At 37.9% G+C, this 17,455-nt stretch overlaps 1 protein-coding gene across 1 annotated transcript in view; it reads right to left on the bottom strand.

Moving 5' to 3' along the window:
- Positions 1-17,455, bottom strand: part of LOC137199221 (neurexin-3a-beta-like) — a 74,943-nt gene that overhangs the window by 37,986 nt on the left and 19,502 nt on the right. The window contains exon 3 of the mRNA XM_067613352.1: positions 16,272-16,443. Within this exon, the coding sequence (XP_067469453.1) occupies positions 16,272-16,443 (172 nt within the window). The remainder of the gene's footprint in view (positions 1-16,271; positions 16,444-17,455) is intronic.

Below are 17,455 nucleotides of genomic sequence, written 5' to 3'. Positions count from 1 at the left end.
AAATTACTATAAATAAAAAAACAGAACAAAAAAACATATGTATATGCTAAACTTGAATTAATCAAATATACATGAAATGCTGCCTATATAACTATATATATAAAAAATAAAAAAATATATCGGTGCATATTGGACAACATATACGCCGATACCCATATATCTGTGATAGGCCAATATCGGCTGATAATATCAGCTGACCGATATATACAAATACAGAAATGGTAAATGATATGCCTTTCTAGTCCTCTGACCACTTAAAGCGCTTTTTACACTATGAGTCACATTCACCCATATTCATACGCTGAATGGGTACAGGAGCTACCATGCATGGTCCCAACCTGCCCATCAGAGGGAATCTAATCATGCACACACTGATGGCACAGCCATCAGGAGCAATTTGGGGTTCAGTATCTTGCCCTTGACATGCGGAATGGAGGAGCCGGGAATCGAACCGCTGATCTCCCAATTAGTGCATGACCTGCTCTACCTCCTGAGCCACAGCCGCCACCTTGCCGGGGGGACAAATTAAAGGAAAAATCTGAATAAAAGAATGGAAAAACATTTAAAATGCAGATGTGTCTGTGCACCAGGGCTCACTGAATGGTTTGCTGTGTATGAAAATGATGTGAATAAAATTAGGGCTTTTACAGTCACCAGATCTCAACCCAGTTGAACACCTATGGAAGATTTGCTCTCCACCACCATCTCCATAAGACCAAATGATATAATATAAACTTTCATTTTCAAATCTATTTGTGATGTCTGTGATTGTCTCTGATGCTGTATGTCCTTTTGTTATGTCCGGATGTTTGTTTTTCTTTCTATCTGCTGCGCTCAGGTGTCTCTTGCAAAAGAGATTTTGATCTTAATGAGATTACCTGATTAAATAAAAATTGTATATATGATTGAGGAATGGTGTTCCTCCCTCCAATAGAGTTCCACAGATGTGGCAAGGACCACTGAAGCTGTTCTGGAGGCTTGTGGCAGCCTGACTACATCCTAAGACACTTCATGTTTGTTTGTTTCTTCAGGTTTGTCCTATAATTTGTCAACCATCTGTATATATTAGGAATGTGCAAAAAGCCCAGTATTTGTATATTTGTTGAGGCAGCAAAATTATTTGTATTTCTATTTCAATAAAAGTGGAAAGAGGCTCAAAAATCCTGTTTTTGTTTTTGTTTTTAATACACTTTTAATTTTAGAAAATTGAAGTGTTACAATAAGTGTTCATGAATAAACTACCTTACAAAGGAGGTCCCCACACTGGGTCTCGAACTGGAGTCTTCCAGATCATAGATGACTGTGCTGACTACTGAGCTAAAACTTTACCTAGTGCCTCAATGCAGACAGACCTCGACCTATTTATATACCCATAACACAGAGACAGCACAGCATGTAGGGAGGAACTTCAAAGGGAATTCTTGCTATGCACATTTCATTTATTGCCTATTTTTTACAACCTAGTCGCCTTGTGGAAAGGAGAAGGGGAACAACAGGTCATTTTTCTGCTGATATTCTTGTTTTTCTTCTGTGATAAATTATGAGCAGCAGCTCCTAGATACTTATAAATCACCGTGACTGTAATTTTTGTAGATATAGTAGGCTATTGCCATATTGCAACATTTTTATGACCTCCTCAGCACTATGTGAGTGTGGCCTACCAACAGCACAAGCCTGTACTGCAGTGACTTGAAATGGCACTTAGCTAAGCTAATTAGCAGCAAGATACCCCCCTTCTCCGTGGACAACTACCACAAACTTCTACAGAAGACTGCAGTGCTGGAAACCAAAATTCAGAGGTTAGAAGTGAACATGGAAGTGAATGGACTACGTGGGAATGACGGCGCTTTACCATGGACTCAAAACAGTGAACAAGAGCATGCTAACACATGGCTAATTAGCACCAACAAGACTACCAAGAAACAGGAGGGCTGTGTACCAGATAATAAATCTACAAGTAGTAGTTCTCCTTGGCGCAAAGCCTAAGAGTAAATCATTTCCCTGGGAAATGGGAGGACAAGTAACAGGCAGAGCCCAGTGCCCTGGGATTTGTGATGCGACTGGATGGCCTGCATTATCATCCAGGCAGAGCGCCTTATCAACCCCTGTTCTTAGTAGGACACAGCCGTGGACAGCTGCAAAATGGAGAACAACAAGCTTCCCCAGCAACCAAGTGTGCAACTGGAAAACAGATTTGCTCCACTGTTGTAGGACCCTGGATCTCTGTCTGATGATCTGGATAACCTCTCATCTTCCCACAGCAGGGTAAGAACTGAGAGTAAATCAGAAAATAAAGGCTACAGGAAAATCTAACAACCAGGCCTCAAACTCTGATTGTGGGTGACTATGCTGTAAAAGATTTAAAAAGCATGTGCAGTAAAAACACCCAAATATTCTGTTTTCCCAAGGATATGGTTTCTGACATGACTGAAAGGATCCTGCATATTGTGGCTGTACATCCAACTGTGAAAAATATCACAGTGCACATAGGGACCAATGATGTGGTGAAACAACAGTCTGAAGTACTGAAATGAGACTTTATTAATCTGTTTAACACAATCAGCTCTCTGAATGCTGAGGTGTTTATCAGTGGTCCTGAGGAGCTGAGAGATTCAGCAGATTGTTTGCACTGAACATATGGCTTTCAACTGCATATACCTATTTTACTTCCCTCTGCCAAGGACAAGAGAGGAGGAATCAAAACAATAAGAAGACATAACAAAACATGACAGTCATCAGAGCCAAAAGGAAGAGTCTCCAACCCCCTCACCAACTTCCACCTTTGAGGATTCACCCCCTTAACCCCCCCCCCACCCCCCCCCCCCCCACCCCCCCCACCCCCCTCCAAATCCCACTCACCCTTCTTGGAGTTTACTGACCAGATGAAAGAGCTGGTTGCTGCTTGGCCCAAACTTATAACCTGCCTTACTCCCATTTTCTCTCCACATCCACCAATGGCTTTAAGTCTTCTGCCAGTTTTGATTGATTGATTTGATTTATTGATTGGGACAGTGTGCAGTTTTAAACATTAAGATGCACTGCACCGGAATTAGCTTATTTAGCTAATTTAATTAGCTAATTTACATCCGTAGTCCCCCACAATCAAAACATAAAACAGCACAACAACAAACAGTACAAAGCAAAAGAAACCCACACAGAACACACCATACAAAATACAAAGCTACACACAACAGCACATCCACAATTTCAATTAGAAATTAATAATGTAAACTTGTCAAATTAAAAGCAAGACTACCTGTGCTAATGGGAAGACCATAGATGGAGGTTAGACTCAGTACTCACACAGCTGATGGGTCTTTAGTAGACTTTTTAATTTGGCCTTGAATGTATTGATTGAACTACAATTCTTCATATCATCAGGTAGGGCACTCCGCTGAGTTATGGCTTTCACAGAGAAAGCTGACTGCCCAAATGCAGTGCGACGAAATGGTATGGTACAATCTTGTATAGAGGATAATAGAACTTTGTGAGCAAGTGCACACAAAGTCCCATAGTGGAAGAGGGGCCAAACCATTTAAAATTGTATAAACTAGGCACAAATTTGAGAATAATCTAAAATTCTCAAAGCTCAGTAAATTGTATTTCTCTAGTACCCTACAGTGATGGAAATGCATTGGCTTTTTGTCCAGAGTTTTTAGAGTTTGTTTGTATAAGGACTCAAGAGGTTTTATGGCTGCTTCTCCAGCCTGCACCCAACATGTGATGTAATAAGACATATGGGAAAGAATCATAGCATGCATAAATATCTTGGCTGCGTCCAAAGAGAGATAGTTTCTAATATGTCTAAAATTTGCTAAGTTGTACTTTATGGTTTTAACTGTTTTTTTAAACATGTTTCTTAAACTTCAAATTTGCATCCAGTGTCACCAAGATATTTAAAATCAGTAACTATGTCAATTTTTTCAACTTTGATGAAAATATCAGCGTTAGGAGGTTGTACCATAGTTTTAGAGAAAAACATACCTTTTGTCTTGTTTACATTTAGACTCAGACATGATTGATCAAGCCAATGTGTGATCCTTTCCAATGCAATTATTAGCTTAGCAGCAGCTAACTCAGATGTTTTTGCATGTTTGTACACAGCGGTTTCATCTGCATACATTTGTAGTTATACATCATGACACTATTGAGGGAGATCATTAATATATAGGCTAAATAATAAGGGACCTAACACTGACCCTTGTGGAACATCCATTGTGCACAAGTTACTGGACAATATGTCACCAACTTTAACACACTGTATCCTATTAGATAAATATGAAGACATCCATGCCAGTGCTCTAGATGAGAAGTTAAATTTAGAGAGTTTCAATATTAAAACATCATGATTGACTGTATCAAATGCTTTACGCAGATCTAAAAATACAGCACCAACTACTCCTCCTTTGTCAAGTTTTGATTTAACTTGCTCTATTAAGTGCAAGGTAGGAGCTTTGGTGGAATGAAAGCCAAATTGCATACAATATAGACCAAAATTGCTTGTATTAAGAAATGTTGTCAGTTGTTTAATGATAACTTTCTCAGCAACCTTTGAGAGTATTGGCAGTATATTTATTGGTCTGTAGTTACTGGCTTCAAGGCAGTCTCCATATTTAAAAATAGGCATGACAAAGGCACATTTTCAGTCATCAGGAAAGGAGCTGAGTTTAAAAAACAAGTTAATTAAATGAGCAATGGGGGGAGTTAAAATATCTTTGTGTGATTTGACAAACATGGTGTCAAATTGGAAAGCACCTCTACTTTTGGAGCTTTTTAAGGAGCTGATGATTTTGTTTACGTGTAACTCATTAGTCTTCCTATAGTCCTGTAGCACCTGTAAGAACAATATCCAGTTTCCTTTTCATATTTTTTTTTCTCGAGACTCAAGAAAAAAATGATTAAAGACAGAAGCCACCGTAAGATGATCTTCAATTAACTTTCCCTGCACTTTGAGTTTAAATTCTCCTAAAGATTTTGGATCCCTCCTTGTGAGATTATCGATGATTTTCCAGATCAATTTACTGTTGCCTTTTGCCTCATTCAACATATTGAGATAAAAATGAGATTTAGCTTCTCTTAGCTCTTGGATAGCTATAAATCAGTATGTCAGAGTCTCTTCTAGTTTTAATTGCCTTACTTAGTGCAGCATCTCTAGATTTCATTAGTTCCCAGAAATTTTCATTAAACCACGATAAATTGTTTTTATTTTTAGGTTTGGTCTGTATCCTCACATTAAATCTTTCCCTCACAGAGTAGATTCTGCGAGTAAAAGTATCATAGCCATAGTCCAGATTATCAGAGGACAGTACATCAAGCAATATAACATAACATAACAATCTACTTTTAGTCAGTTTTCTCGCACATAGGTTCTGATCTGATAAGCCAGTGATTAAATTATTGACAAATTAATCACAGTTACAGCATCTGGCCCCTCCTCCCCCTCCATGACGGTTTCAGAATCATCCTCTGTCTCCCCAGCCTGATAAAAGCACAGCACGTCTAGTTATTTGTGTACAAAATACAGCAAGCTCTAACTGATAAATGCTGGGTCCAGGCTGCAAGGCTGATGGCACTCATGACTCTTCCCAGGAAAAGCTGGGGCCTAGTGTGCAGGTAGCTTGCTCATTTCCTGTCTTAATAGAATAGGAAAAAGAATGGTTCCGGTTCTGCATATTTATCAAATTTAGCATCTGTTCTTCATCATCCACAGCCTGTCTGAAAAAAATGGGCAGGTAATGCTTTTAACAATATATTTAGCTTTATTAAAAGGCAGGTCTTTGGCAGGAAAAACATTTTTAATCAATGACTTTCTTGTCAAGCACAATCTTGATTTTATGTTTTTAACTGAAAGTTGGTTAGACCAAGATAACAGTGCAGCTGTTCCTATCAAGTCAATCCCTTCAGTTTTATGAGTGAAGCTAGAGTGCATAAGAAAAAAGGTGGAGTTGGCATTTTGATTAATGGTTCCCTCCAATGCAAGCAGATGTCTTGTGGAAATTTTGCTTCTTTTGAATATGTGGCTCTTCAGTTGAATTCCTCTTCTTGAGGTATATTTCTAAATATCTACAGGCCACATAAATACTGTGCAAATTTTGCTGAGATGCTGTCTATAATGTGTATTGACTTTGTGTAGTTATTATTGGTGTTTTTAACATCCATGTTGACAACCCCCATGACAGCAGCACTAAAGAACTGTGTTGTGTTCTTGATAACTATGGACAGACTCAGCATGTGACGGAGCCCACACACAACAACAAAGGGCACACTCTGGACTTAACCATCTCCAAGGGTCTGAACATTTCTAATGTTGTGATGACTGATGTTGCTCTCTGATCATTCATGTGTTCTCTTTGAGAAGTAACAGAAGTAATCACAAAATGGTATATCACTGAAAACGCTAGTTAAATATCGATTTGGGCTTTTTCTTCCACATCTGCCCTCTCTTTTTCAGCGTGAGAAATGCCACGCTGATAGGAACAGAAACAAATCTCCAGGTTCATTACGACATCTATAAAGAGAGACTTTGCATTTATAATTTGGAACTGAGAAATGCAACGTGGTCCTTCTTCTCTGACATCATCACCAAATACAATAATAATGCATGTGCATTGTTTGCCTCTGTTGACAGGCTAACAAACCCTCCTGTGTCAGTAGCCCCTTAACCTCTATCCACCAGGGTGAATTTGCCTTATTCTTTACTGACAAAATTCAGAAAATTAGACAAGCAGTAAGTGCCTCTATATCAGGTACAGGATATGTGTTGTTTCTGTGTCCACTTAAAATCAGTTCAAGTAGTATGACAATTTTATCCAAACAACTATAAAAGCTTGGAGGACATTATACAACATCTGAAATCCTCCTCCTGCTGCCTCGATATTCTTCCAACAAGCTTTTTCAAAATTGTTTCAAATTGCATGGCCTCAGATCTTCCACAAATTTTCAACGTGTCTCTTGTCTCAGGTGTCTTTTCACAGGCCCTGAAAACACCCGTCATCAAGCCACTCTTAAAAAAAACAATCTAGACAACTAATGAACAATTATAGGCCCATATCAAACCTCCCATTTTTAAGTAAAATAATTGAAAAAGCTGTTTTCAACAGCTTTTTCAACTTGACACTTAACAACTGTTTTGATGTCTTTCAGTCAGGATTTCGACCACGCCACAGCTGAGACTGCTCTTGCTAAGGTCTTCAATGACAATACAGACAGTGTCAAAATTTCAGTAATAGTATTACTGGATATCAGTGCTGCATTTGACATGGTCGACCACAACATATTACTAGACAGACTGGAAAACTGGGTGGGACTTTCTGGCACAGCACTAAACTGGTTTGAATCCTATTTAAAGGACAGGGACTACTTTGTGTCTATAGGTAATTATACATCTGAGTGGACAAAAATCACATGCAGAGTTCCCCCAGGCCTCTTCTGTTCAACATCTACATGCCTCCACCGGCTCAGATTATGGAAAACCACAAACAAATATGTTACCATAATTATGCAGACGACATACAAATTTACATAACCATATCACCAGGGGACTATGGACCATTACAAGCATTGATTAAGTGCACTGAACAAATCAATGATTGGATGTGCCAAAATTTTCTTCAATCAAACAAAGATAGAACTAAAGTAATTGTTTTTGGAGCCAAGGAAGAATGATTAAAAGTCAGTGCCCAGCTTCAATCAATAATGTTAAAAACCACAAACCAAGCCAGAAATCTTTGTGGACTCAGACCTGAATTTCAACAGCCACATTAGACAATTACAAAGTCAGCCTACTATCACCTGAAGAGTTAGTTATATCAAGAATTAAAGGACTTGTTTCAGCAGGATTTGGAAAAACTTGTCCATGCATTTATATTCAGTAGACTCAACTACTGTGACGGTGTCTTTACAGGTCTTCCTAAAAAATCGACCAGACAGTTGCAGCTGAATCAGAATCCTGCTGCTTGAGCCCTCACTAAGTGGATCACATCACTCTAGTTGTCAGTTCCCTACACTGTTATTCAGGTTAAAGTGGGAAGAAGCAGCGGGTCTGATGGGCAGCTGAGTGAAGTGGAGCCTGTGGAGGAAGCACCGGGACTGTCGGGATGACACAGTCCGTCGAGGGAAGCACAGTCAGGCGGCGGAGGAGAAGGCGACATATCGGCCTCTCATAATCAGCAGAATTGGCCGATGCCAATATTTTGTTTTAGAGCTTTTAACGGCCAATACCAATGACGTGCCGATAATATCGTGCAACCCTAGTATAGGGCCAAAATACATTTCTGATCTGCTGCTATGTTATACAACCATCTAGACCTCTCAGGTCATCTGGGACAAGTCTGCTTTCTGTCACCAGAGTCAAAACTAAATATGGAGAAGCAGCGTTCAGTTTTTATGCTCCACATATCTGGAACAAACTCCCAGAAAACTGCAGGTCTGCTGCAACTCTCAGTTCTTTTACATTGCAGCTGAAGACTTTTCTGTTTGCCACTGCCTTTTATTAAATCAAATTTGAAGCATGGTTCATGCCATATCCAATAGCACCAATTACAATAAGCACCCTAAAATTAGTTCTGAAGAACCATTCATCATTCACTGCTTATTGCCCTCCACACGACCCCTTGCCCTCACCCTTGCCCTCACCCTCCTTCATCCCACCCCTCAATCCTGCTATATCCCACCCCTTGATCCTCCTTCATCCCAGCCTTCAACTCTGCTTCATCCCTACCCTCTTTCATCCCGCCCCTTGACCCCAATTTCTCCTACCCCTTGACTCACCTTCATCCCACCCCTCAACCCTTTGAGAGAAAATACATTGCATCACTGTGCCTCTGTCAAACTATCTCCAAGCAGATAGATGCACCAAATGCTAGCTACTTGCCCTTGTCAGCCACTTCAGTTGTGCCATTCGGTGAATTATATACATTATTCCTCAACCAGGGGGTGTTAGGGTTAGGGTTAGACTGTATAATAATAAACAATTTAGGAACTATGTAATTGTCCCATCCTTCCAACAACAAGCCCACCACCTGGCTCATCAGCTATCCCAAAAGAGTCCACAAAGTTGCATAGTAATATAATAGCAGATGTAGTCTATACCACAACATAAATGACAAAAAATATGTGATAGTGATAATAATAAAAATTGGTAGAAAAACATCCAAATCTTGAAAGACATAGGAAGAGAGGATTATGTAGGCTCTCATAGTATACAATAAAGCAGGTCTAGATCCTCATAAATTATTAATCAGTATTTTAACCAAATATAGCACATAAAGGGTTGGGAGGGATTGTTCTATGAAATATCCTTGTGTAAGCATCAAATATAGCAGACCAGAATATGACACGGTTAGGGCAGGACCAAAACATATGTTCTATGTATGGTCTGCATGTTGCCCTTTACATTGAGGGCATGAGTGGTCTACATCAGGATACATTTCTGGCAGTCTTGCCTTGCCTAAACAATCTTAATGAATATGATTAGCAATTTTCTATATTTTTCTTATTGTCAACAAATCTCATGTTCTCATGTTCCAAACCAACAATGAACTGATCCACCAACAAGTATTGTGTGTGTATCCAAAACCTGTTATATCTTATTCCTCTGTGCAGTAGACCTCAATTGTTGTCCAGAAACTATTATTGTCAATGAGCCACACTAGGTGATATGTTCCTTCATTACAAAGAAACAAACAGCAACCATGTTTTCGGTCTTTGGAGAGTAATTCTGTACAATGCAGATGCCACTGTGCCTCAAAAGAGGTTGGTCCGTCAGGAGTAGAAAATAGCAGTACTCACCAACTTCATGGTGATTTGTTTGGCCCATGCAACCTGTTAATGAGTTCCAAGATTACTTTTTGGGCCCATGTCTTAAAGACATGAGGACACCTCTCATGGAGAAAGACAGGTTTGTTTCTGGCTGTTCTTGTCAGTGAAGCTTGGCAGAGAAAAACATCTGGCAGGACAATCTGGCGTTTCTCATCTGAGACTTAGCAGCAGAGAATGCAGCTCTCTGCTAGCACACCTCTATTGGGGTGTTGGAGAAACATTTCATTTCTGACCCACGGAAGATGAGGGGGAGCTGCTTCTCTTGCATGCTTCAGGATGCACTCCTTATTCTAGTAGTGATGGATTTGTGTGATGAACAGATGAGTGTGGTCACCCTGTCTGCATCTTTTGGTGGCCCATCTGTGTGCCCTATCCACCACCAGAGGAATGGGCATGGTGTTCAAGATTACCTTCAAGTATATCTCTGTAATTATGGTGGGATGCAGACCTTCAGCTTTCTCGGGTATGCCAGTTATGCAAAGGTTATTCTGCCTCGTCCTGTTTTCCAAATCATCTGTCTTCAGTTGTGTTTGCTTAACGATATGCAAGCCAAGCTAATAAATTATGAATCCACCCATGCCACTCTAACCAGAGACACATTGCCACGCTATCTCTGGTGAGAGTGGCATGGGTGGATTCCAAATTTATTAGCTTGTTTTGCATATCATTAAGCAATGTTTCCATTTGTTGAATTGCATGGCCATGTTCTTCTTTCATGGTATGGTCAGCAGAGAGTTGGTCCAAAAGTTTGGAAATGATTCACTCTTCCATGCCGAACAAAAACTTCTCCATATCAGGCATGGTCTCGGGGAGCCCACTATCGCCAGAGGCACGTCTAGCACCGTGGCTAGCATCAGTCCTTAGGGCAAGACTGAGGTTTGGGTTAAACGTCAACATTAGGGATGTGCCCGAATACAAATATGTTATTTGGCAAAGCACAAATAGTTGTTTTTTTTAATGAATATTTGTTTCATACAAATATTTTAAAAATTATTTGTTTTTGTGAAGAAAAAAAACAAACGTGTAAAATACCAGCACACAGGTCGGTTACATCGCTATCTCAGTCTCTCTCCTCTGCTCCACTGTTCATATCTATCAGCAGGTCTCAATGAGGGGAGTCACATCTACCTGCTACATGATGCACATTTCGTAATTTAGACATCATTTCCGGAGTTAGGGATGTTTCCGAGAAATAAAGCTAAGCTACTGACACACGCAAAGTGCTCCCAAGTGCTCCATGACCTTATGTTCCCTTTCTCCTTTTCACAAAGTTAGGTTGTAAAAAATAGACAATAAATGAAAAGTGCAAAGCTAGAATTGCCTTTGAAGTTCCACATTACACTCTGTGCTGTCTGTGTTATGGGTATATAAATAGGTAGAGATCTGTCTGCAATGAGGCGATGAGTAAAGTTTTAGCTCAGTAGGCAGCACAGTTGTCTATGATCTGGGAGACTCCAGTTTGAGACCCATTGTGGGGATGTATTCATGAACACTTAACAATTTAATGTAACACTTTAATTTTCTAAAATTAAAAGCGCAATAAAAACAAAAACAGAATTTTTAAGCCTCTTTGCACTTTTATTCAAATACAAATATAAATAATTTTGCTGCCTTTGCAGCTTTGAGTGCCTCAAATATACCCATAAAAAGGATTAAAAAGCTCTCTGAAATATCAGTGACTATTTACACACACAATATCAACATTTTTGAAAAACATATCGTTTGCCTCCAATTATGTTTGCCACCACATATGCTCTCTCTTTCTCTCTCTCTATCTCTCTCTCTCTCTCTCACACACACACTATAAATACTGTAAAAACATAATACTATTACTTTTAATAATAGAATTAATATTACTTTTATTAATTTATTTTGTATTCATTATTTCCCCTATACTTCACCTATATAACATATATACATATACAGAATATCTATAGCTACATCTACCACAATTACTTCTGCACATATTTTGCATAATTTTTCTATTTTTAGAACCCACAAGTCAGGTCATGAAGCCTGAGTATTGTAATGTGAATAATGTTTACAATGTATATAGATTGAATTCCATTTACTTGACATTTTATTTTGTTGTGTTAACTACTCCTAGTTACTACTTATCTGTTATCTTGTTTTCTGCACTGCTGTAACATGTAAATTTCTCCTCTGGGGATCAATAAAGTCTTGCTTATCTAATGTAAACTAAAATCTCTTTGAAGTAACAGTACTTTTACTTGAGTAAAATATTTTCGTCATTTCTACCCATCATCTCAAACTACTTTGAATGCTTTCAGTTTATGTATGCCTATGCCACTGCAATCTAGCTGTCAGACCTGAAAACTTCTTACTAAATTTCCAAAGATCAGAGCAGACTATCCCCCAATCACCCATCCAGTGTGAGAATGTAAAAGGCATATTGTCCTTTGAGGTTTGCCTGAGTGTGTTTCTCAACAGCTCAACAAATAGAACAGAGAGGGGAAATAATAGGGACACAACCAAACTTTTTTTCCACAGAGAAATTAGAGTAAATTAAATTCTGTAATCTGTGAGGAGATGCAAACTTTTCCTCTATTGTCCTGCTGGATGCAGCTGTATTTGGATTAAGCCACAGATAAAGTGTTTGTAAAATGAAAGCCCAATAGTATAATTTGAAATTAGGTAGTGAGAGGCCTTATTATACTGCATATTTGAAAATTTGGTACAGGTTTGCTTCCCCTTCCATATAAAATTTGAGACCAATGAGTGACCTTTGTCCCAATAATCTAAAGTTGGAGACAGAGGTAGCACTTAAGAATAAAAGTTAGCATGAAGTAATACATCCATTTTAATAATGGCAATATGGGCATGAAGTGAGATGGACAGGTTTGACATCCAATGACAAGTTGTGCTTAATGCTACTTCTGATAAGGATGAGTTCTGGTGTTTCATAGGCAATTTGCAGAAACCTTTTCCTTTTCCCACACATACTCTTCCTCTAAGGACCCATGTTCAAAACACATCAGACATCAGTTGTCAAGTTGTTACTCAAGATTCAGTCATGGGACACTGGTCAGCCAGTATGTCATCATCTTCAGCATACCAACTTCTAACATTAATTGTTGTAGAGGAATATCTGAATCTGAATTTCAACCTCTCTCAAAGGAAATTAAAGTTTGGCCTATAAGTGGCCTATAAATTAAAGTTTGCGCTTCTGTTTCTTTGAAAATGCTTCACTGTAACCTACATGGCTAGTTGGATAACACAATGCTCTGATAATGATCTGATAGCTTACTTTAGATGAGTAAATGTATGAATGAGATGAGCTCCACCTATCAGTTACCTTGGAGATCAAACTGGTGCCTCAACAGAGAGAACATTACATCAGAATCTGGAGTGATGAGGTCTTGAGCACATGGGTATAATAAGAGCTTTTATTACCCTGTAAGGTCTTGACCCTTTTACTTTATTAGTGCTGCCTCAGATCTCTTACTATGTATGTTTGTATAAATTCATGACTGTAAGGTACTCGCAAGTAATTGATTTTTTTTTTTTCACATTCTGGGCTATTTGATCACGCAGTAATGTCACTTGACACTATGTGTATTTATAAGACCAACATTTTATTAATTTTCCATCATAAAAAACTATGCATGTGTTTGTTGTATTCAAATTTGTAGCCCAAGGCTGCAGGTCAAAAACAAACACACAAGCAACAACAACAACAAAATAAAGTCTCTATTGCACAGCAAAATTGAACTAAGTATGTACATTTTTAGCACAAGTTGAAGGTTGCTTTTGTGCTGCAGTAGATTTCTAAATATTCTGGACAAAGGAAACACCTCTGCAAGCCTTTCTGTAAAATGATAATATGCCATTTTGGCCATCTGGTTCGGCTCTTGGTGCAGCTTTTGCAGTTTGTTTTAGACAATTAAAAATGTCAAAATGGCTGCAGGCAATCCTCACAAAAACAGTAAAGAGGTTTTTTAATTTTGCACGGTCAATAATAGAGATATACGTTCAGCTCTTGGTGCAGCTTTTACAGTTTGTTTTAGAGAGTCAAAAATGTCAAAATGGCTGCAAGCAATCTTCACAAAAACAGTAAAGAGGTTTTTTCTTTTTGCATGGTTGGTAATAGAGATATAAGTACACAAACCATTTATTTGTTTATTTAATTAGTTTTTGAAAGTGTTCTAACAATGGTTACTTGATGGATTATTAACAATAGAACCACCACAGGGTAAAATTTACTAGGGGTGTTTTTCCAATTGTATGCTTTTAATAAAATATTCGTGTCCCCCAGTTTTTGGGGGACATTTATTTCCTAAAATAAAGTTGTGTAGCACCCCCTATTGTTAAAAATAGTGAAGATGATTAAAAACACAGGCATTTATACCTATAACCGCCACCGGGTAAAAATTACCCATAAATGAATTGCATTTGTTTCCACATGATTTATGTTTAAACATTCTAAAATGCTAAGCAACGGCATTTGTTGGAGTGTATGATCTAATAACTATGTCAAGTCATAATTAAATTATAAAAAGAGCAGAGAAGAATGACCCGCTGAAAAACCTTTGTCAAGTGCCTGAAGTGCAGGAAAGCTATTTGTGGAAAATGCAGAGTCAAGGTGTTGAATGTCTGCTCAGAGTGTTTGAGGGACACGTATAATCAGATATGTTCAAATGAGGATGATTTAGCCTACTCACAAACGTTCATTGTGTGTGAAACTTATTTTTACTTAATGTATTATTCATTCATTTTTGTTTTGCCACATTATCCCTTATTGTTTATAGACTATATAGCCTAATTTGCCAATTGTCTTTCTCTGTTTTCATGAATGGAACACCAAAAGAAAAATATATATTTGCATTATGATATTATAAATTTAAAAAAGCTCTAATGGTTACCTCAACTTTCTTGGTGATGTTCTCTTATTCACACATTGTTGAAATGCCTAGATTAATAACTGATTAGGTGAAATTGTGTGCTTCACTTTGCCAAATAAAGACTTTGTCAACTAATGACTTTGACCTTAAATCACCTATAAGCGTGGAGGTTGTTTATTGTTATTATTACAGATCATTATTTTCTATTTGGGGTATTTAGGCTACTTGGTAATTTAAATACCATGGGTTATCTCATTATGTGATGAATGTCATTTTATAATAATATCACACCACCCAAATATGCAAATATTTCCTTTTAATACCCATTTTCAGTGTCATTTTAGACTGAGGTATACTGACGGCCATGCAAAGCAATTAGTGTTCTTAAAGGTACTTGGATTATAAAACAAGAGGACCAAAACACAGCTGATGATTAAACAAACTCATTTTTTGACCTTAGACATTCCTTTGTGAAGAGAACGCTTTAAAATAACGACAGAGTACATTTTTTAGCATTAGAAACGCGGTAGCCCGTTGGCGGTTTTAGGTATGTAGTGACCCTTGGCACTTTCTACAAACAGCAAAACTGAAGGACATGCTGTTTGATGAAATGTTTATTCCAGACCTCATCACTCCAAATGAGTAAATTTAGAATTTACATGCAGATCTGACACAATGATCTTAAAGTTAACATGATATATCTTAATTACTATGCTTCAGTTGTAATTTTATTCATTATATTTAATGCAACCAGATAATAGCTTTATTTTTGTTGATGAAGGTGAAAGATTGTTAAATTGTAGATTAAAAGTGGGGGGTTCCCAAAATAAACGTCTGCTTAGAGCTAAGGCAGCCCTGTATTTATTAGATGCACCTGCTTTATGTTTCACCAAGCATTTAAGGCATGCTTCTTGAACAAAAGTGAAATAACTCTGTTTTTCTCACTGATAAACAACCACCCTTAATATTAGAACTGCATGTAATATAACTATCTATGTATTTTAATAATCATTTGCTGCTATTTCAATGAACGTGACATATCAGTGTGTTTTTTAGATCTCTGCTCTAATAAGGTAGTTGGCTTTGACCACCAAAGTCATGGGGAGCTATGCCACTAGAATAGCTCAGGAAAACAAAGAGTACAAGAAAACAGTAGTAAATACCTTGTACTGACAGGGTTTTTGGCTTGTTACTCCCTCAATCTGATACTGCACTGACAGATATACTCCATCATGAGCTAACTCAAAGTATGTGCAGAATGTTTAAAAGCTTAAAAGCAATAGTCACATATAGAATGTGAGAACAAACACAAGAGTTGAGCAGACGATTTAATAATGCTACTCTTCTGTTGGAAGCAAATGCTGCCCAGTGACCTTTTCAACTTTGTCATATTGACGTAATCCCGTTGCCTTATTGCAGCTTGTTGATACTAATTGTTATACTTTTCCTTACAATGAGCAGTAGTTGTTCATTGATAACTGATAATGTCAGATTTGCTAACAATTATGATTGTCAACATGTCTGTACAATAAAGACGGTTGTCTGAAAGACTAATTAGTTTTAGATTCGATTGATTAATTTGTGTTGTACCTGTAGGGAAGTGTTCATTGATGGACCAGTTATCCACTTGCAGTGTAGCATTACCACCATTCCTGGTGAAGCGGACCACATGATACTTCCCATCATTCACTGGGATACTGCTCTCCTGCACACTGATATCCACTGTGCCAATGTTGAATGTCACTCCAATTTTGCCTTGTTGCTGAAATGAGAAAACAGAATTTTTCATTCATTATAAACACTGAGCCATTTGTTTGTTTGGTTTTTGTTCTTGTGGAATAATACCTATAATAATAGCTGTACTCTCATAGAGACAACCATACAGAGACGCTAACTGTATGGCATGACAACAATTTGTTTTCTTTGGTGGCGGTGACTTGTCCCATTCTGTAATGAAATATTGATACAATGCATGACATTGTGGCTTTTTTAGACTGAACCCTATTGTTTGCACTTGAAAGCCAAGTGCACCACACTATGCCTTTTTGTGTCCAATTTTGCACTGGTTTAACTGTGTTATGACTTTATTATTGAACTATGATTAGGACAAATTTTGACTGTGTTGAACTCTGATGTTTTTGCAACGTACATCATGCCAGTAAAGACATTAAAACATGAGTGTGTTCTGTAGGTGAGCAAGACTGTAGTGTAACTGTAACATTACACTACGATGTGCTTATTGTTATTGTTATGATTGTTGTTCTTCTGTCCCACCTCTCCCTTTCCCTCTCTCTTTCTCTCTCTCTCTCTCAACCCAACCGGTCAAAGCAGATGGCCGCCCACCAAGAGCCGGGTTCTGCTTGAGGTTTCTACCCGTTAAAGGGGAGTTTTTCCTTACCGCTGTCGCCAAGTGCTTGCTCATGGGGGAATTGTTGGGTCTCCGTAAATTAAAGAGTACAGTCTTGACCTGCTCTATGTGAAAAGTGCCTTGAGATTACTTTTGTTGTGATATGGCGCTATATGAATAAAAATTGATTGATTGATTGATTGATTGATAACGTGTATTAATGATATAAAAGTATATAAGCATATATAAGTAGCGTATAAAAGTATTATTTTAAAAAAGGAAGTAATATCTGTGTAATCAACAAAAATCAGGAAGTTTCTAACTATTATGAAGAGCTGTTGTGACTCACATAAGACAATGTAATATATTTTTCATTTTTTCTCAAGTTTTCTTTATTTCTCTCATACTATATTTTATACAATGTGGC

This window comes from Thunnus thynnus, chromosome 16 (genome assembly GCF_963924715.1).
Source record: "Thunnus thynnus chromosome 16, fThuThy2.1, whole genome shotgun sequence".
Classification (NCBI taxonomy): Eukaryota; Metazoa; Chordata; class Actinopteri; order Scombriformes; family Scombridae; genus Thunnus; species Thunnus thynnus.
This window is presented reverse-complemented; position numbering and strand designations above follow the sequence as displayed.